At 46.7% G+C, this 21,859-nt stretch overlaps 1 protein-coding gene across 1 annotated transcript in view; it reads left to right on the top strand.

The window, feature by feature from the left end:
* ZBTB7C (zinc finger and BTB domain containing 7C) overlaps nt 1–18,765 on the top strand; it is an 86,252-nt gene extending 67,487 nt beyond the window's left edge. Inside the window, exons 2-4 of the mRNA XM_066617237.1 lie at nt 2,799–3,974; nt 14,463–15,127; nt 18,383–18,765. Coding sequence (XP_066473334.1) covers nt 2,815–3,974; nt 14,463–15,099 — 1,797 coding nt within the window. The 5' untranslated portion in view covers nt 2,799–2,814 and the 3' untranslated portion in view covers nt 15,100–15,127; nt 18,383–18,765. The remainder of the gene's footprint in view (nt 1–2,798; nt 3,975–14,462; nt 15,128–18,382) is intronic.
* Nucleotides 18,766–21,859: the final 3,094 nt, after the last annotated feature.

The following is a 21,859-nucleotide window of genomic DNA, read 5'->3' as shown; positions in this document are numbered from 1 at the left end:
CACTGGTGTCACGCGGGGGGTGCGGGCCGCACCGGGTGACACGCCCTGGGGGGAGGACGTGCTAACTTCGCAGAGTTAGCTGCTACCATGTCATACCGTACACCGTTGGATGCGGAGTGGCCAGCGGAGTGCAGTGCAAAAAACAGAATTGAAATCTCTCCTTTCGTTCAAAAGGTATGGCCCTAAAAACCGGGAGGAAAAAATGCATGGAGCCCTATGGAAAGTGAAAGTGAGCCGTAGCGTGCGTTTACTTGCGATAGGCGTACTTGCCATAGTCCTTTGGGAAGGGCACTCTGAGAGGAATTAACACCAGAATGGTCCCAATCCAATGAATGCAGCCCCCCAAAAACACCCAAGAAGCTCCCCCCTCCCAGCTGCGAGTCTGAGCCCGAAACAAAACCATGTGGTCGCGTTTACTCACAAGTAGGTGGACTTGCCTTAGTCAAGGCAGGCTGAGAGGCTCCAAGGACATCGGAATGGTCCTGATCCAATGAATGCAACCCCCAAAAACACAGAGAAGGGGGTCCCCCCTCCCAGCTGCGAGTCTATGGAGCTCTATGAAAAGTGAAGCAGCCTCACATCACGTTTACTCGCGAGTAGGCAGACGTGCCTTGGCTGGTGGTCAGGTCAGGCAAAGGGGAATGTGAGGACACTGGAATGGTCCCGATCCATGGAGCTGGAGCGCAACCAATGCTCCAGAAGGCAGCCTCCCACCCCACCCCCCCACCCCCACTAAAAAGGATTAAAAAGTGACTTGAACTGGTAAGGGGAAGTTTTCTATTTTGCACTTGCAAAGCCAGGTGGGTCTTTGTATTGATATGCATGAAACAGAACTTTAAGCTGGGCACTGGGAGGGCTGGAAATCTCACTGATTCTTTTTGGGGGGTTGTTATTGCAGGCAGACTACAGAGTAAGCTCCATTGGCCACTATGGGACTTACTTCAGAGTAGACATGCATAGGATTGGGCTCACAGGCTGCAATCCTACCCACACTTTCCTGAGAGTAAGCCCCATTGACCACAATAGGACTTCAGAGTAGATTCACTTGGTGGAACAGGACTGGCTCCCCCTTATGTAATTATTTTATTTTAATTTAATTATTTATAATTATTTATTTTATTTGCTTGATGATGTCACTTCTGGCCACGACATCACTTCCAATGGGTCCTGGACAGATTGTCATTCTAAAAAGTGGGTCCCAGTGCTAAAAGTTTGAGGACTGCTGCAATAAGGTGTTAGTAAGTTGATGGGTGTGTGTGTGTGTGTGTGTGAGACTCTACAAGTTTTCAAAATCACTAAAATCAGAGTTTGGAGGAATAAGACCATCATGTTATATATCAATCAATGTGTAATTTCATGCAGAATGCAATGAAACAAACCGCATTGAAATATCTGTGTTATAACAAAAGATACAGCCAAAAAACCGGTGGGGGCGGGGCAATGGTACATCACCACGCCCACCACCTGGGGCGTTGTCCCACCCACTACATGGGGTGACACGCAGGCCTCCCGCACCAGGTGACTCGAATCCTAGTGATGCCACTGACGCTTATCTAGAGTGATGATCTAGACCAGGGGTGTCAAACATAAAGCCTGTGGGCCAAATGTAGCCTTGGGAGCAATTCATCAGCCGGCGCCTCTCCTCCATTATAATTGGGCTCTCCCAGCTTAATAATTAGGTTCTCTAATTTCTTGAAAATATGAACAAGATCTGCACATTTTCTCTTCTGTCATTTGTAGTTAATGAGTTTCTATTTGAGAACAAAGTGCTTATTTCTGGCCATCCTCTGCTTAATGGCTTCACTTCCTGCTTAATGACGTCACTTCCAGCCCTCAGCAGGCACCATGAATGCTAACTTCAGCCCTCTGTATGAAACAAATTTGACATCCTTGATCTATTCTAGACCATATCTCAGAAAGCATCTGAGATGGCCACTTGGCTTTAATAGTGGGTCACCCTTTGGAAGACTCTTCTTGCAGCCATGAGGCAAAGCAAGTTGCCTTTTAAAAGACAACAAATGAAAACTGAGTTTCTCAACAGGTAGGACTTTACAATTTCTGTACTTCTGCAGTGTTTGACTAGGATTGTGGAATATACACAGAAGATCTAGAACAAAACTGGAAGCACTCAGACTAAAATGGTAGGGTTGAAATATATTTTTTTCTACAGTCTGATGAGGGAGCATTTGTAAAGGAAGTGTTGCATAAACTAATTTCACAATTAAAACATTTCAGATTGTTTGGTTTGAATTGCTGTAGTTGTGGACTTCCCAGAGGCATCTGTTTGGCTACTGTCGAAAACAGGATGCTGGCCTGATCTATGGGCTGATCCCCCAGTTGTCAAATGTCTACAGCAGACTCTTAAGGCTGAAACCTATTCACATCTACCAGGGAATAATCTCCGCTTAATGTAATGGGATTTATTTCTAAGTAAACACACAAAGGATTGTGGTGTAAGTTTCTCCCTAAGGCCATTTGACCTAATTCAGCAAAGGAGTTCTGCCATCTTTGGTGTGCACAGCAGTTCTGCTTTGGATGTGCATCTGCCTTGCAATGTTCATCTGGAACCTGCTGAAATGGGTGGATATGTCTATTGATACAAATGGGAGTGGACATTTCTGTCCACAGTCATCAGTTCTTACATACATCTTGTCTGCATCTACATCTGAATCAGGACCTAAAATTTAAGGCTTTTTCTTTTTCTTTCTTGCAAAGTCTCTTGCAAATGAGACACCTTTAGCTGTCTTCTTGGATATATATGGATTTGCTAATGCATTACTTTCTGTGTTTTATCCTAGGGCTCTAAATGAGAACATGGCCAATGGCGTTGAAGACCTTATTGGGATTCCATTCCCAAACCACAGCAGTGAAATCCTTTGTGGCTTAAATGAGCAGCGGCACAATGGTCTCCTCTGTGACGTCATCCTCATTGTCCAGGACCAAGAATACAGGACCCACAAATCTGTCTTGGCTGCTTGCAGCCAATATTTTAAGAAACTCTTCACTACTGGCACTTTAGCAGACCAGCCCTATGTTTACGAGATTGACTTTGTCAAACCTGAAGCACTTTCGGCAATCCTGGAGTTTGCCTATACCTCCACCTTGACCATCACCACCTCGAACATCAAGCATATCCTCAGTGCAGCCAAGATGCTGGAGATTCAGTGTGTTATCAATGTTTGTCTTGAAATCATGGAGCCCAGCGAGGAAGAAGATGAGAAGGAGGAGGAGGAAGAGGAAGACGATGAGGAAGAAGCAGAGGAAGAGGAAGAGGAGGAGGAGGATGTAGAAGACTTTGCCAGCCAGAGCTTAACAGATGTCCAAGACATCAGCTGCCACCAAAGTCCTTCCAAATCCGAGCTTGCTGAAGAAGCATTCACGGACCCGCCAAGCAGCTTCCCCAGCCACTTCCCAGCCAACAGCTCCCACGGCTCCCTGGGCGTCATCAGAGACTTCTCCATTGAGTCCCTTCTAAGGGAAAACCTGTACCCTAAAGCTAGCATTCCAGAACGGAGACCAACTTTGTCTCCATTCGTGCCTGACCTCTTTCCTCACCTGTGGAACAGAGACTTTGGCACCTTTTCCCAAGTGGAGGAGCAGCAGATGGACAACAGTCCCTTAGACCTGGTAATCCGAAAAAGGAAAATCAAAGAAGAGGAGAAGGACGACCCGCCCCCTGCTCCGTTTCCGAACGACATTTTCAAGGACATGTTTGTCAGTAGTCCTGCTAGCCACTTGGGACACATAAAGGCAGAAAATGATTATAGCGCTTACCTGAACTTCCTCAGTGCTGCCCATTTTGGGGGAGTTTTTCCTCGATGGCCAGAAGAAAGGAAGATCAAGCCCAAAGCTTCCCAGCAGTGCCCTATCTGCAACAAAATCATCATGGGAGCCGGGAAGCTGCCCCGTCACATGCGGACCCACACGGGAGAGAAGCCATATATGTGCACTATCTGTGAAGTTCGATTTACCAGGTCTGCATCCATTAAAAAGTATTAGATGCTCTAGCAAGGTTTGACAAGATGCTCCTGTTGGTCACCTGCTAGCAAAATGCCTATCATTACGATGGGCAGGGAGGTATCAAGAAATAGCCTTTATATTGGCACTTCTCCCTTGGGGTCTTCTCACTGATTATTGGTCTCCCCAGAGGCATGGGACAGCCTTGGTCCCGGACACCACAATTGTTTTCTCCCACCTGCAGCTATTCAGTTATATGGGAGTGAGTAAGGAGGTGGAGGATATTGATGGATGTGGGGGGGTGTATCAAGGATAATATCCTTGTTCTGGTGGTAGCTAAACCCATCTGTTAAAAACAGGTCTCACTTTGGAGGAGGGGGAATGGCAAGAGGCGTTTCAACTAGGTCAACACCAAGACCTTTTGGGAGGAAGCACCCAAATGGTCCCTCTTCCACTAATTAACATGTGACATGACCCTATGGGCAGTTCTTGTGCACAAGCCTTCATTGAAATGAGCAGGTAGTACTCATATAAACTTCCTATTGGTTTCTGTGGGGCTTGTGCAGGAGAACGTCCTGCTGGATTGTGCCGCATGGGAGAGATCTGCTGGTCTTCTCCTTCACTGTCTTTAATGGTGCTGCCACCTCTGGCTTCATCTTTTGTTCAGATGCAAGAGTGCTCAGTTAGACATTGACCAATGACCTCCACAGTTCCTTTCAGCACTGCAGTTACTTAGGCTGTGGGGCTTCATCACTAGGCCAAATCCTCCACCCATAGACTGAAGGCAAGCAAAGGAGAGAGGAGGAGAGAGGCAGCCCACCAGTGTTCCCTGCAAGGCTACGGCGTTTGGGCCTCTTCAGCCTAGAAAAGAGGCACGTGAGGGGGGACATGATTGAGACATATAAAATTAGGCAGGGGAAGGACAGAGTGGATAGAGAGATGCTCTTTACACTCTCACGTAACACCAGAACCAGGGGAGATGCGCTAAAATTGAGTGTTGGGAGAGTTAGAACAGACAAAAGAAAATATTTCTTTACTCAGCGTGTGGTTGGTCTGTGGAACTCCTTGCCACAGGATGTGGTGATGGCGTCTGGCCTGGATGCCTTTAAAAGGGGATTGGACAAGTTTCTGGAGGAAAATCCATTACGGGTTACAAGCCATGACGTGTATGTGCAACCGCCTGATTTTAGAAATGGGCTATGTCAGAATGCCCATGGGAGGATTGGGTACCAGAGTGAGGATATGGGAGGGTACCAGAGTGAGGTCGCTTGTTATCTGGTGTGCTCCCTGGGGCATTTGGTGGGCCGCTGTGAGATACAGGAAGCTGGACTAGATGGGCCTATGGCCTGATCCAGTGGGGCTGTTCTTACGTTCTTATGTAAGAATCCACACCACTGCGCTTAGCCCTTTTGTGGCTGTGCAGTGGTGAAGCAGGGCCTCCAGACACTCAGTGACGACATCACACATCATTGCTGACTTCCAGGTCGCCGAGCTCTGAGCAGTTCAGAGCTTGGCTTCAAGCTGCATAGCCATGCAGCCATACCACTTAGGGGGAATAGTGCAGCCTGCCTTCTGCTCCCCCCCCCCGCCCCCAACCCTGGAAGGAACTTGCCGATGGCCAGGTTTTACTGGGATTTGTATAATTCTGCCCTAGGCTTCCTAGAGTCTTTTGGGAATCACTATTTCCCTCTCTCAGTTATCAGCTTCAATATCATGTTCTGGTGGGGAGTATTATTATGCCAAAAGACCCTGTTGGCCAGCCATTCATTGTTCTCCATGAGAACCGGCCTGGGGAATTGATTTGCCTCTGCCATCCAATTTTAATTCACTGAACTTTTCAAAAGATATTTGAGAGGCTTGTCGAGTATAACATCCTGCTGAGAAGAGCCAGAAAGGAGGCAAAGCCCAGTATGAATCAACCTTGGAGGCAAATGTCAGGACCAGTAGAGTGCTGGGGGAGGGGGGGAGTTTATCCAGAGAGCTGCCCAACCTAATGCCCAAACCAAGACAAATGATAAGCAAATGCGCAGTAGGACATTTTAATATTCTTAAGAGCTTCAACCACTTGGTCCATCTAGCCCAGCCTTGGCGCTTCTGGGGCTGTCCAAGACCTCAGAGGCAGCAGTCTGGCCTAGCCTGACTTCTTCATGCAAAGCATGTGCTCCACTATCGAGCTGTGGCTGTCTCCTCTATATGAACCATCTATTTCCTCAAGGGCAGTACAACATAAAAATCAGCTTATCCATTGCAACGTAAACATATTTTAAACACACATGGCGCATGTGCGTGCCTGTAAGTGTATATACACATGCAATTATGTATGTGGTTTTCCATGCGAATTGAATGTGCCCTTGCTCCCATTGCGGAGTATGTGCATATTCTTAGCATAAAGGGGATTTCAGGAGATGTTTGCACATTTTCCAGCCAGTGTGTCTAGTCTCTCCAAGTGGGGATGTTATGCTACAGAGCACAACAGCACAAAGGGGATTTCATCTCTTGCCTGATCTGTGTCTGTGTTCTCTCCACTTGGACACTCTGCTTTCACAGTCTGAAATGTGCAAAGTCCTCTGACCTTACTTGGAGACTATTCATACCAACTGGATAAGGCTCATGTGTGGCCTCACATTTATTTAGCAGTCTTGCCAATGGTCCACATTAGCAACTAAATGAGACCAAGCCTGTGCATACAAACTCTGGCTGTGTGGCAATATGAGGGGAAAGTATTAGAGAAGCCTGGGCATGTTGTGTTGGCTGGGAGGCAGACGGATTGGGTGCACTCTGTACCATGTGCAGGATTTGGCTCTTGGCAGCCATCAACAGTGTTCAGATGGCAGCAAATGTTACAGCTGCCTTTAAAAAGTCAAACTCAGTGCCCACATGCCCTTGAAGGCCTGGAAGCCAGTTGTTGCTTGGGCTTTCTTTGTAGTTTCTACATCCTCACTGGACTGAGCTGAAAGGCTCCCAGAGCTTTTGACTTTCCTGACAGAGAAACTGCTTCCACCCCTGATCTTTTTGTTCTGCATCTTTTCCAGCTCAATGATACCCTTTTTTGAGATGGGGTAGCCACAACTGCACCCAGTGTTCCAAATGTGGCTGATTAATTTCCTCCCCTTTCCTCATAATCCTTAGCAAGGAATTCGCCTTTTTCACAGCTTCCCCCTTTGGGTGGAAGTTTTCATTAGCCGCCCGCCAGGAGCGCAAGAGCTCTTCCCTGGTTAGCAGATGGCTCCTCAAACCCCCATCGGTATCTATGTGAAGTCAGACATGTTTACCCCAGTGTGCAACACTGAACTTCATTTGCCAATTTGTTGCCCATTCACTGAGGTTGGAGAGATGTTTTTGGAGCTGTTTGTAGTCTGCTGGGATTTTCGCATCTCAAATACTTTCTTTGGTAGTCAACCAGACTTCCTCTGGGAAGCCCGCAAGTAGGTTCTGAAGACCAAACCAGTCCTAACCTGCTGCTACTGCTCTCCAGAATACAGTCTCTGGAGGTTCCATACAGGAATCACTTAATTGTATTAGTTAGTAAAAAACATTGGAGGAACATTTGACCACACCTTGATTAAAACCTGGCAGAATTGTCAGGAGTCAGATAAAGCAGTTTCATGCTCAAGGGCTTGCACTGAATTTGTGACAAGTGCTCTGTGGTCATAAAATACATGTTAGATAGTAGCAATTGTTAAAGCACTGCTGTGGTTTCATTTCAAAAGAGCTGCATTATACTAAGGGCTGATTCATCCTTTCCTGGGCTGGTAGCAACATGTAAGCTGGTTGTGGGACAATTTGAATCCATTCTGCATACTGGCAGGGGATTGCTCTTTTTTTACCTGCCCAGATTGCATCATGCTATTTGCAAACAATCTGAATTGCTCATTCCCAAAGCACAAACCGTGACCTTGCATGCCAGCACAAACCTCCCTAAAATGAATGAGACGGAATTGTGGCAGGGAACACAGTGGTATTATGTTGGTGACTATTAACAGATACTGTGTCATCAGTTCATGTGGGGCTTTACAGCATCAGCAAAAGAGGAGTGTGCAATCCAACAGTGGCAGATTGGTGAATGAAGAAGGGGAAAGAAAAGGCGCAGGGAGCATGCAGATCTGTCTGCTGCAGTAGCATAGCTAGAGAGGGTGCAAAGTGCTAAGTTTTGCAATTTTGCAGGGAGTCTTGCAAGCAGCCCCTCCCCTTTGGGGTCATTCCAGGCAGTGGGAGCCAAATGGAGACATTCGACTGGAATGGCTCCAAAGGGGAGGGTGTGGGCCACTTGCATGCTGTGGCAAGGCTCCCTGTAAAACTTAGCACTTTACAACCCCTCTAGCTATGCCCCAACTCAAAAGGGACATTGCAGAGCTCAAGCAGGGTCACCAAAGCGATCTGGGGTTGGAGCACCTTCCCTATGGGGAAAGGCTAAAGCACTTGGGACTTTTTTGTTCATCAAGAAGGATGACAAAGAGATGGGGGCATGTTGGAGTTCTACAAAACTGTGCATTGCACTTCCTCTCTGTCTCCCATCAAATGAAAATGAGTGGCAGGACAGTCAGAACAGGCAAAAGAAATATTTCACCCAGCACAGTACTCAGCCAGAAGACATGTTTATGGCCACTAGCTTAGATGCTTTCAAAGGGGACTAGGCAAATGCCTGGAGGATTAGGAGAGGCCATTGGGGCTCAGTGGAACCTCCCTGTGCAGTGGCAATAGACTACAGAATACCAGTTGCTGGGGACCACCAGTGGGGGAGGGCTGTTCCCTTCATGTCCTGCTTGCGAGCTGCCCAGAGGCCTCTGTTTGGCCTCTGTGGGAGGCAGGTTGCTGGACTCAGTCTGATCTGGTGGGGCTTCTCTGACTTTTTTGTGGGTGAATGTATGCAAATATACTTACACCTACATAGGCTTTGTTTGAGTAGGGAATGGGCAGGAGCCTTAATCTGTGCTCAAGGTAAGTGGGAACCCTACAATGCATTTTGGGCCAAAAACTGGGGGTAGCCACCAACACAGCTATCATGCAGATTGATTGTGTGCCAAGGTGGAGGTTGTGTAGAAGATAAACACAGTCACAGTGTTACTTTGCTGTGCTCCAGTGTCTCAGTGTGAAATCACAGGGGAAAGGGTTCCAGTGTCTGGTCACTCACGGTCCAGTAAAATGGAGGTAGGCATTGAAAGCTCATATGGATATATGTTGTCAGACAGACACACGATCGCCTCTCTATATAGACAAAGTACATTGTGTTCTATCTGGGTAGAGACGTCTGTAGTGTGTGTGTGTGTGTGTGTGTGTGTGTGAATGGTTGTACCTGTGTTCATTTTAAAACACGGGCTGGATCCCTTGAAAATGTAGAGTACAGATCCTGTGTGCTACATGCACTGAACACAACGTGTGCATCGCTGCACCCGTGTAGAGCGACAATTGTGTGCACTCTTCCTGGGTACCACGCCAGGTCACCTGAACCAGTGCTAGACTTGGCCTCACCAAGCCCTGCCCATGGCTCTTGGGCTTCTCAAGAAGAGGTGATGCACAGCCCAGTAACAGGAGATCCTTAACAGAAGGGACTCAGCTTAGGACTCCTACATACAAAGCGTGCCTGTTTCGGCAGGGCTGCCACCTGCTCCCTGAAGTGCAAGCAGTGATTCAGAGAAGGAGGGTGCTCTGCGAGGGTGATCCCAGTTTCACACAGACTCTCCCCGGAGGCAGGATCTCTTATGCCAGGGTGTGTGCTGTAGAGCAGCTCCTAAAATAGGGCGGTGAGGACTGAGAGGTGGTTGCATGACTTTCAACCGAGCTGTTTAGTAACACGGAAGGAGCTGAAGGTGGAGGGGTGTCAAAAATGCTCTCCACAACCCACTAGGAGAAACTTGCATTTCCTGCGGTGGAGCTTCTCAGAAGGCCAAGTTTTCCCATTAGTTAAACCTACAGAGCTTGGCTGCTGCTAGCTGGTCTGGCTGTCAGGCAGTGGCATAGCTGGAGGGGGGCGGAGCATCCAGCCTGGTGGGGAGTCTCAGCGTGGCGGGCAAGCAGCCCCCCCTTCAGAGCCATTCCCAGCATGGGGGGGGCAAAACGGAGCCGTACGTGCTCTAGGCTGAGTGGTCAGCCCCCCTCCAGCTATGCCACCGCTGTCAGGTGCTCTCCAAGGTCTCTAGCCTAAAACTGGCTTTTAGGGCTCAGTGCTCATTTTGATTCTCTGTTAATCTTGGCACATGAACAGCAACAAGATGTTCCTTCTCTTCCATCCTACTTGAGAGTGGCTGAACTGAAGAGGCACTCAGGGCAAGACCTGGGTCTTCCTGAATGCCATTCTGAAAGTGTGATGACCTCTTCCTGGTGCCAAGTGACACAGGTGGCTGAATGGGTGATGCTTAATTTGCCTGTATTCACTATTTTGGAATTTTTTTTTAACTTCACCGTTTTGGAAAAAAAAAAAGTACTTTTGAAAAAATACAGTGCTGGTGATAGAACAGAGCTCAGCAGTAATGCTTTGCATTCAGAGTGCCCCAGGTTCCGTTCCAGTAGCTTTGGCATTTAGGATCTCAGGCCAGGGGAAGACCTCTTGCTCCACAGAGGCCCCAACAGCTGAAGCAGACCAGCCTGGAATGGAAGCACCAACAGCCTATACAGAACATAGGAAGCTGCCCCACATGACATTGATGATTGGACTATCTAGCCCAGTGTTGCCTGCTCTAATCAGGAGTAATTTTCTAGAGCTTTAAACAAGTCTTTTCCAACCCTTCCTGGAGAGGCTGCTAGGAATTGGACCTGGGACATTCTGCAAGCAAAGCAGCGCTCTTCTAATGCAGCTCACTGGACTGAGAGTGTCCATATGGTCTGCTTCCTAAAGCTTTTAAGTGTGGTTGGTGTTCCATGTTGCAGTGGTGACGTACACAAGGACTAACCTTGCAGCCACCTGAATTACATGGTTGCCCCCCTTCCGCCTCCTCCTGAGCACTGCAACAGCATAAGATGAGCCTTGTTGGATAACACGAAATAGGTTCATCAAGGTCAGCATATGTATGGGGAAGCCCAGTGCTATCCCCTACCAGTCCACAGCATGCAGCACCACTGATAGAGCATGCACTTCATGCTATGGTGGGGAGGGATGACCAGATGGCCTGGGAGAGGTAAGTAAGAACATGTTATAATTACCTCTCTGTAGGCTACCGAGCTGTAAATGGGTCTCCTCGGACCCATACCAGTTCTTTTGCTGGTGTAAGAAGAGTCAGGGGGCAAATCTGGGCTGGTAAAGGCCTAGCAGAAGGCTACTGCCACCAAGATCCTCCCCATTCCACAACTGCCTCAAGTTCGTCCCCCAAACTACCCACAATCTGCCTCCATTGCCACCTTAAATGCAGGGGTGTGGCTTGGGTGGGCCTTTGGCAGGCATGTGGAGCCTCTGGTTGTTTGCCCCAGTGGCTCCAGAGTGCCTGACAGCAGCATGCCTTTTGCAGTTGTAACTGGATGCATAAGATCTGCTGCCGTGGGCCCAGGATAGAATCGGGCAGTTAATTATGTCTGATGTTCAGAAGTTCTTCCTTTGGCTGTATGTATGTATTTGCAAATTTATATCCTGCTTTATCTCCCTAGTGGGCATTCAAAGTGGCTTACAAAATGTCAATATAAACGTTATAAAACAGTGGTTCTCAAACTTTTAAGCAGCAGCACCTGCTTTGTAGAATGACAACCTGTCGGGATCCACTGGAAGTGTTGTCATTAACCTGAAAGTGACATAATCAAGTGACATCATCAAGCAGGAAAATTTTTAACACTCCACATAGGACCAAATCAAATTTCCCAAACATCCCAAAGGCTGCAATCCTGTGCACCCTTACCCAGGCATAAGCTCTATTGACTATCATTGTTGAAAGCATATATAGTATGTAAGTAGTCTGTTAAAAGTACAGATCTGTAACATTTTCCCAAATGCAGTCACATACCATGGAAGCATCAAGTCTAATATGTTAAAAATAAAATGGCATTGAAATGAATAGGGACCTACCTGAAATTGGCTTGCGACTGTGGGTCCTGACCCACAATTTGAGAAATGCTGTTATAAAATATAATATAAAAAAATATGAACATTGACATTCCCTAAAAAACAGTACAAAATCTAAAAATCTCATAAAAAGCCAATTACTTGCCAAACAATGTCATTCAATTATCCCAAGTTCTGATCTTACTAGAGGGGGATATTGTTGGCATAGAAAACAACCACATGAGCCAACAGAGCTATCTAGTGCATACTGCTATCTTGTGGGTTCCTAACCAACCAGAAGCAGTTTTTTTCCCCCCAATGGCTCCCACGTAACCTAATCAAAAATCCCATATCGTTGCTTCTTTTTCTGTATGTCCCAATGTATCATGCTGAAGTTATTGTCAGCTTTATCCTCAACAGGGACAGACACTCAAGCATAATGCTTAAGCTGGATTGTGTTTAGCTTGACTTTAAGTTCAAGACTTCCCAGCAACCCCAACTTCTTCCTGACCCTGCACATTGCCCTTCACACAGCACCATGGAACATACTGTCCCTGTGTGCACGCTCAGGTGTTGCTGATATGTGGATTTGTGCTGCCATCTGCTGGCATTTAGGGCTCAGTGCTCATTTTGATTCTCTGTTAATCTTGGCACATGAACAGCAACAAGATGTTCCCCACTGGTAATTGTTTGAATTGTATCTGTAGCATCAGGGAAAAGGTTGTTAGTGATACATTAAAACACATAAGGACCCAGGTCACATCATGGTGCCTTCCCTGCATTGCCAGGCGGACACATTTAGTAACTGCCAGCATTGCGGCAGCTGGCACACCATGGCTGTGTGTAATACACACCATGGCTGTGTGTATTTGGAGGTGCTGGTTCACTCAAATGGTGGCTCCCTGTGAGCATGGCTCAGCTGCTAGTCTCTTGCTCTCTCCTGATGTTGGAGGATGCCTACTCACTTTACATCATATTTTTAGAATGAGTTTAACTATCATGGTTTTTCCTACAGGAAGCTTGGGAATTGTAGTAAAAACACTAAAGTGACTACGGGGGTGATCCTGACCAACTTTCCAGCACTGACATAGCTGTGCCGATGTGACATGCACTGCATCCTGTAGTGAAGAGGCAGTCAAGGAGGCCTCTTGAACGGCATGTTTGTCACCTTACCTTGGGGCTGCAATACAACTAGATCAGTGCTGGAAAGTTGGTTAGGATTGAGCCCTAATGCACCTTAAAGTCTAAGACATTTATTGTGGCATTGGCATCAGTGAGTCACAGTCCATGGGCGTTTGTCACAGTCATAAGAACAGCCCCGCTGGATCAGGTCATAGGCCCATCTAGTCCAGCTTCCCGTGTCTCACAGTGGCCCACCAAATGCCCCAGGGAGCACACAAGACAACAAGAGAACTGCAGGTTTGCCAGTGACTTTTTTGAGGCACTACTAGACTTTTTGCCGTCTCTAGTGTATCAGGCTATACATTTAGCGGTAGCATAGCTGGGGGGGCGGTACCCGGGGCTGGGTGATAGGATAACACCCCTGTGTCATCACATCACCCTTGCCTGCATGATCACCCTGTCCTTCATGCATGTGTGGCCCTAGCCCCAGAAACAGCTCCACTGGAGCCATATAGAGCTGAGGGTGGGTGGGAGGTCTGATTTTGCAGTATTTGCTGTGCATCTGAAATTGAATGCTGTCACCTCCCCACCCCCCAGCAGAGATGGCAGAAAACTGCCACTCCACTGCAGGAGGACAATGTACCCCCAACCCTGGCTTAGCTATGCCACTGCTTTTGGAAATTCTAGTTGTTTGTTTGTTTGGACGAAGTCTGAGGACATTTTGCTGTTCAGTTCCTTGCACAGAACTTACAAATCTCCAGATTACCTTGATAGGAGCTGTTGCAGTTAAACCAATTTAAAGTTGTCTTTAAATCTAGGCATGCCCTTCTGGTTCAAGAGATCCTGTTTTTGCTTGGATGCTGGATTAGGTCAGGGGTCTCCAAACTTTTTGGCAGGAGGATCATCTCTCTGACACTGTTTTGGGGGCCAGGAAAAAAAAGAATCAATTTACATTTTAATTTGGAATAAATTTACATAAATGAATATATTAGAATTGGAACTGACATGAATGAAGGCCTTGCAGTAGCTCAAGGCCTATAAAAGGCCTTGCACAAAGCAAGGCCATCTTCTGCATTGCTGCCAGTGCTGCTTCACAGACATGAAACAGTAAGCAGTGAAGGGAGTCCTTGTCCCACAGCTCATGCAAGAGGTCAAACAGTTGTCCTCACGCTGAGAGCAGTTGTGTCAGGCCAGTGCAGGCTGCAGCAAGTCTTTGGAGGGCCAGAGGCTCATTGGAGACTGGGGGTTCCTTGCGGGCCGGGTTGGGGGTCCCCTAGGGCCGCAAATGGCCCCCAGGCCGGGGTTTGGGCACCCCTGGACTAGGTGATCCATTTATTGGTTCCTTTCACATCCTTGCTTCCGTTGGGTGAGCTAGTCCTGCTCTGATAGTTACAGGAGTCTGTGCTTCTCGTCTTTGCAGGCAAGACAAGCTGAAGATTCACATGCGCAAGCACACGGGAGAAAGGCCCTACCTCTGCATCCACTGCAATGCCAAATTCGTTCACAACTACGACCTGAAGAACCACATGCGCATCCACACAGGTATCCGTCCTTACCAGTGTAAGTTCTGCTACAAGAGCTTCACACGCTCGGACCACCTGCACCGCCACGTCAAGCGCCAGAGCTGCCGGATCTCCCGCCCTCGGAGGGGGCGTAAGCCGGCCACCTGGAGAGCAGCAAGTTTGCTGTTTGCGCAGAACGGCCAGTCGGATGACAAAAGCTTCATGATGCCTCCGGCTCTGGAGGAGATGGGCAGCCACCTCGGCAGCACGGCCATGTGCCTTCCGGGCCCCAGCCCGAAGCATTTTATGGACGGGGCCAAGAATGCTCTGAATTTACAGGAGCTGGAGAGCCAGTTTGAGGAAGCCCAAATGAAGCTCTTTGGAAGGACACACCTGGACATGGAGCGGAATGGCAGCATCTTTGCCTTTGCCCTGGGTCACAACGACAGCCTTTCAGCACGGCCCTATTTCCCTCTCCCAGACCCCTGGAATACAGGTTTCAATGGACTGGCAGGACTCAACCACCTTGGCCCTATTTCTGAAGCAAGCAACTAAGCCACCTTCTATCCAGTGGGTGGTTTGGGTACGTCCACTAACATATTTACAAGAGATAACCTTAGTACTAGATCAGTGAGGTCGTCTCTTCAGGGAGCAGATTCTGGGCAGTATTAAAGGGGAGATTTATCTGGTTTTCTTGCAGTTTTATTTTTTGACCATGGTGGGGGCACCATTCGGATTTTCCAGTCCATGCAGCAAAATGTCTTAGGCCAGCCCTTATTAAGAACTCAGAATACCGGCTCCTTCATTTCCTCTAACTTTAAATGCAGGAGAGAGCAGCAAATGATAAGTAAGCTGGGGCACCTCCCATACTACAGCATTTGGGGCTTTTTGGACTAGAAGTAAGGTGCCTGGGGTGGCATGATTGAGACATATAAAATTATGCATGAGATGGATGTTGTGGACAGAGAGAAGTTCTTTTCCCCCTCACACAACACTAAAACCAAGGGTCGTCCACTAAACTTGAGTGGTGGGAGAATTAGAACAGAAAGAAGGACATATTTGTGACAATCAAGATGACCCTTCCTTGAGGTCCATGTAATTACCTTAGGGTAATCAAGTGTCCATAAACCCATATAACCACCTGACACCCCTCATGTCTTTCCAACTCCAGTTACCAATCGCTCTTTAACCGTAGAGCTTCCAATCCTGGTAGCCAGGCTAAATTTGGGGAACCCTCCCCTGAACCCACTTGGACTCGGCTTGAACCTCGGAGCAGGCCCCTAGTACTGGGTCTCCAGTTTCCACCCAGTCACACTGGATTAACTCCCACAACCAGTCCCCTTTGCTTCACCAGTCCCAATAATCCAGTCAGTTATAATAGATAGGATTTATTGAATATAGATTTAAAGAATAGTTATACAGAAAGCACTGCATCAGTCAAAGGTTTTAGAATTTAGGATAGAGCATACCAATACAATACAACACTCAGCACGAATAAAACAATAAAGAGATAACTCCTAATACTATCACTCACCAAAGTCTTAGATTTCCAAAGTCCAGTCTAACCCATCCTTGCTGCAGTCAAGGCAGGTCCCTCTTGCCAGAACTCAGGTCAAAGCGCAGGCCCCCTTAGCCAGAGGCAAAGCTAGAACAAAGAAAGCTCTTTTCCCTCACCTTTATAGGTCTCCTGACCCATCCACCAATCAGAACTCGGTTCCAGCCAAACATTCTAGGGGTGGACGTGCCACAAGCCTTCTTACTCATGGTGGAATCCCCCCTCTGTGAACCTGAGAAGCTCACAGCTGTACCCAGTTGTTAATCAAGTTGGCCTTGGAGCCCACTTGGTAGTTTGGTACGGTATCTGAAGGCCCTGTGAAGTGGCCTCCTCCACAGTTCTCTCAGGCCTGGTATGCACTAATTAGAAGTTGGTTACAACTGGGGCCTTGTACTCGGGTCTAACAACATGGCTACAAGCAGAAACTTTCCTTGTTCAGATGTTACCTGGTCATCGATATTCACTTTTCTGTCACAATATTTATGTACTGAGAGTATAATTAATCAGTGGAACTCCTTGCCCCAAAATGTTGTGATGGCATCTTGCCTAGATGTCTTAAAAGGGGGATTGGATGGATTTATGGAAGTAAAGTCCATCACAGGTTGCAAGCCATGATGACTATATGCAACCTCTGAGTTTTAAAGTGCACACATTTAGCACCGAGACCCACTTTTTAGAATGAGAATCTGTTGGGACCGACTGGAAGTGATGTCATGACCGGAAGTGACATCATCAAGCAGGAAAATTTTTAACAATCCTAGGCTGCAATCCTGTCTGCATTTACCCAGGAGTAAGTCCCATTGACTATGATTGTTAAAAGTATATACATAGTAACCTGTTAAAAGTGCAGATGTATAACATTCCCCCAAATGCAATCAAATATCATGGCAGCATCAAATCTGATATATTAAAAATAAAATGTTGAAATGAATGGGGGCCCACCTGAAATTGACTCACGACCAGTTGCGTGCCTGCCATAGACCAGGATGGGGCCAAAGCCCCAGGCGCTGGCCACTGGGACCCCGCGGAAGCCTCTCTGAGGCACCCATCAGGGGTGGAAACTGCTTCCGGTTTGCTGGAAGCACAGTTTATAGCGCCAGGGAACTTCATAGAGGTTTCCCCAGCGCTGGAGAAGGTTGCTCGGCTCTGTGAGCCTCTGGTGAGTGGGGGGGGTGTGGATTTCTGCCTGCGGGGGGTGGCGATAGCCCACAGGGGGCGCTGTCATGGAGCTTTGCCCTGGGCATGGGGCTGCAGAGGTCCGCAGCTGCTCATGACCCACCTAATGGGTCTTGGCCCACAGTTTGAAAAACATGGGCTTAGAAGTGCTCCAGGTCGCAGTATGACTGTTTGAGTTGGAGTTGTGAATCTTATGACTATAAAGCATTTGGAATCTCAAACAGGTGGAGGAGGGGGCTTGTTCTGCCTGCAGGATCCAAGCCTTTATTTCTGAGCCACCAGAGGAGGGAACCGCTTTCTGCTGCCACCACTGCAAATGGCCAGGAGGTGGCACTGCAGCTACCAAACCAGGTGGCAATTGAACTGCATGTAGCTCAGGTTAAGACTGAGTCACTTCCAGATTTCTCTTACCAGCTAGCCTGCTTAATCAGTCCCTGCTTGACTCAGGTGTCATTTGAACAGTTGTGCATCCATGTATAGCAGATGCACAAAGATGGCCAGCCCAACCATACAGGCGGAGTGGGCAGCACCATTCAAGAATGAGAGAAGTTGCACCATCCAGGTTTTCTGGGAGGGGAATCTAGGCTTGAACTAGGCAGGAGGGGAGCATGGGAAAAATTATTTCAGAGAGCATGAGGCTCTCAGCTGACTGAAGGTCGTATTGTAGGAGGAATGAAGGCTGCAGAGTAGTGGAAATGAAGGGAATGACCTAGGGAGAGCTTTAAATTCTTGCTGGATGTGGAAGGATTCAGGGATCCAGTTCAAGGATTTGAGGAGGGGCTTCATACAGTCTGAGCAAAAGGAGAACTGAATGATTTTGGCACAGGTGAGAGGGCTGAGCTGTACTAAGATAGAAACTTCTATTTTAATGGAAGAGTGATGTAGTCCAAGGTGGAAATCCTCAGGGACCATATTTAGCTTTCATAAAACCTTTTTTCATTTCTTTTTTTAAGCATCTCCTCTCTCTTTTTTCACTCTTTCCTTCCTTCCTATAATAGTGAATTCAAAGAAGATCACAGGATCATAGCTTGAAAAAAGGGGCCCCTGTTGAGAATGCTGATGTTTGCTTGTTTAAGAGCCCTGATTATTCTTTTTTTTCCCCCATAGGTCCAAACTGTGCCCGCTCTTCAGAACCGCTTTGGTTCCCTCTTGCAAAGGAATCATTCTAGGATCAAATGCTTTTCTTCTTATTGAGAGACAATATGGAAAAAGAAACTGCCCTCCCCTTTGGACTGCCAGACCCTGCTCAAAATTCACCAAACAATTTTTCTTCTCTGCAAGGAAGGAATGGGAGGGGAGGGGAAAAACAGCTTTTCTCAAATGGCATCAGTCTTTTTTTCTTTGTTTTAATGTACAGGCGTCTTTTTGAACTACTATTTTCCAGATGATGTTTTCCATCAGGTTTCTGTTTTTTGGTCTACAATTTGGAGTCCTTGTAACATATCCAAAGATTCTGAGTACTGTATAATCTAGAAGAACTTGAAGCAAAAGGAACATTTTTTGGGGGGGTACATTTCCTGTTTGTCGGGATGGGATGTGGTAGGGAGGGTGGGGAATCCTTTGGAATTTTTTCTATTTATAACTATTTTTATGTGATTGCTTTATGTAAAGAAAAAAGAAAAATTCCATCTAAAACTGATTTGCCTTAGTTAATCACGGGGACAATCATCCTTAACTTTTGTTGAAGTTCTAGATTTTTGTTCTGAAAGATGAGAAAAGAGACATTTATGTATTTATTAAGCAGTATTAATTGATTGATTTTATTAAATTATTGACAACCTGCAGGGTTTTATAAATGCACATAAGTAAAACATTGGGAAGGTAAAGGCCATTTCACACACTACCAGGCAGCAACAGAAAACCACAGGCAGTTCTGCCTTTGGAAGAGTACACCCTATCATGCACGTGTTTGCAAGCACATTCCTTGCATTCACACCTTATATTCTGAGTTATGCACAAGACATCTTCAGTGTATACTGATGTGTAATGTGTGGAGAGATGCTGATACATCTCAGAATGTCAGACAGCTTAAACCTATATGTCAGACATGCAATGCCATTCTGTTTAATCCAGAGATCCACCAATTGGCCCATCTTTTAAATGTGGTTTTGCACCTTATTAGACTGTTGATTGTTAAAGAGAACAATGGATGTTGATAGTTGCTATTGTTAACAAGTTAAGGTTGATTGCCCCTGGATAATCTCATTTGGGTTATATGTTAACTAGCTCACAGCTGGCTTCATTTTCCGGTGGAAGGAATATTCCATAGTTTAATGTCCTTGCAGTCTCTTGAGAATTGACTGTAATGCAGCAGTGTCAGGACTCTGGTTTTGTGCCATTACAGCTATCTATTTTGTGGGGAGAATACCCCATTCTCGATTGGCAGGTTGTCTCCTGTGATCAGTTTTCTTTGGTATCTGGTGTCTAGGGTCCTAAAGATTCTGCTTTCATTTGATAATTTTTTTAAGGCACATTTCTAGAGCATGTCATTATGGAGGGATACATTTGAAAAAAATGCACAATGGACAGGCACTCAGCTCAGGCCAATAAACTCTGGTGGGTGTGGGTGTTCTGATGTATACACAGAGCATCCCCATCCATAAGAGCTTTTCCATTTACTTCATGTTTTCTAGGCATACATTCAGTGCCAGACCAGGCATGCAGGAAATGACCAAGCAATAGTTCTTTAAACAGTCTCAGATTCATTCAAGGTAGCAGGTGTGCTCTCAGCCACAGACCAGCAGATTCAGTGTTTGCTTGCTTAGAATATATACGATGCTGGTTATCCCTTAACAGTCTCCTTCCTTGTAACGCACAAGCAGAGTATTCTGATACATGGGCTCTCCTGGGGAGATTGGTGTTGACCAGGGCTATCCCTGAATGCAAAATCAGTACTAGAAGTAGTAATGTGAACTTGGCCCTTACACCTAAGGGTTGGTTCACAAGTAATGGCTTGGCATGGATCATCATAGAGAAAACACCACCAGCAGAACTTTTATGTCAATTCTGCCAATTATGTCAATTATGGGCAGGAGGTCTGGTTTAGAGGGTAGAGCCTCCGTCTGCCTGAAGGTAACATCCACAAGGTCGCCAGTTCGAGGCCACCGGCACCGTGCGACCTTGGAGCAGCTGACAAGCTGAAGCCGAGCAATTCCATCTGCTCTGAGCGTGGGAGGATGGAGGCCAGAATGTGAAGCCAGATCGGAATGAAACATCTTGAATGTAGTCGTTCTTGAAAGAAAGAACCTTCTTTGAAATTGTAAAAATCCCTATTTAAATAGGGATTTAGATAAAGCCTGCCTATGTAAACCGCCTTGAATAAAGTCTTGAATAAAGACCAAGAAAGGCGGTATATAAATACCTGTTGTTATTATTATTATTATTATTAATTCACAGCCCCAAAACTACAATGTTTTCCAGTGAACTCAGTACATACATTCTGCTGCTAACCATTATTACTATACAATAATCAAGTCTAGAGAAATCATGGGATAAACATGAAAGCTTGTGTGAACTAGCCTCTAAGTGTGTGGAATGTTGCCACTGAATGCCCTGATCCAGTGGCTTATTGCAAGGGCATAGGGTTTGATGTGTATTCAGAGTTTCCCCAGCTCATTACTGGGGAATGACGCTACTGGGGAGGAGATAACGCTTTGCATTCATCACACTGCTTGCATGGCTGCCTTCTTCAGTGAGATGTTTGAGAACAACCTCACATGCAGCAGTCCTGTTCCCAATACACAATGCTCTGTATTGGGAAGAGGGGACTCAATTGCCAGAGGCTAGAAGTGAATGGAAGAGAACAGTGTACTTTGCTGATATTTGTGGTATTGAAATGGAAACATCAAGAACTGGCCAGCATCAACACTTGGAAAGAAACTGGGAGAGGTGGAAGAACCATGGGCAGGGCTGTGTATAGTCCACAATTCCATTAGGGTGCAACAAGGACCAAAAGAGAGCACCGAATGGGTGCTGAGTGCAGAATTCATCTTCCTGAAAATCTCAGCTTTCATTTTAAGAAAGCAAGTTCCTAGATCCCATGGCTGCAACATACCCTGTGGAACATGTGGGCAGTGGGCTTGCTTACTGAGATCTGAATTCCATTTCCAGGGGCACAGGGCTTCAGTGTTCTGAATAACCATTTACTCTTCCTTGAGACGAGCAAAACCCGAATAATTTGGGGGAGAAAGAGCTTAAAACCGGCACAATAAATTATGCAACATCATAGATGAATTCAAATTTTCTGCATTTGCAACATTTCTATGGCCCACAGAATCCAGCTTTCCTTGGAGTAGATTTTGCATAGTCTGAGACCACAACTTTAATTTCAGTGAGCACAGAGTCCCCACACAGCCTTGCCTTTGGGTCTAAGCCTTACAGTACCTGTATTCCCGAAAGGGAAGAAGGGATGTCATCTCAAGCAGTGGCATAGTCAGAGGGGGTGCAAAGCACTAAGTTTTGCGGGGAGCCTCAGCTCAGCGTGCAGGTGGCCCATCCCCCTCCCCTTCGTAGCCATTATGAGTGTGGGGACCAAAACAGAGGCATGGCTAAGAAGGGAAAGGGGAGGGGCCCCTTGCATGCTGT

This window comes from Tiliqua scincoides, chromosome 2, assembly GCF_035046505.1.
Source record: "Tiliqua scincoides isolate rTilSci1 chromosome 2, rTilSci1.hap2, whole genome shotgun sequence".
NCBI classification, from domain to species: Eukaryota; Metazoa; Chordata; class Lepidosauria; order Squamata; family Scincidae; genus Tiliqua; species Tiliqua scincoides.
The sequence above is the reverse complement of the archived record's forward strand: the minus strand, read 5'-3'. Positions and strand labels throughout refer to the sequence as shown.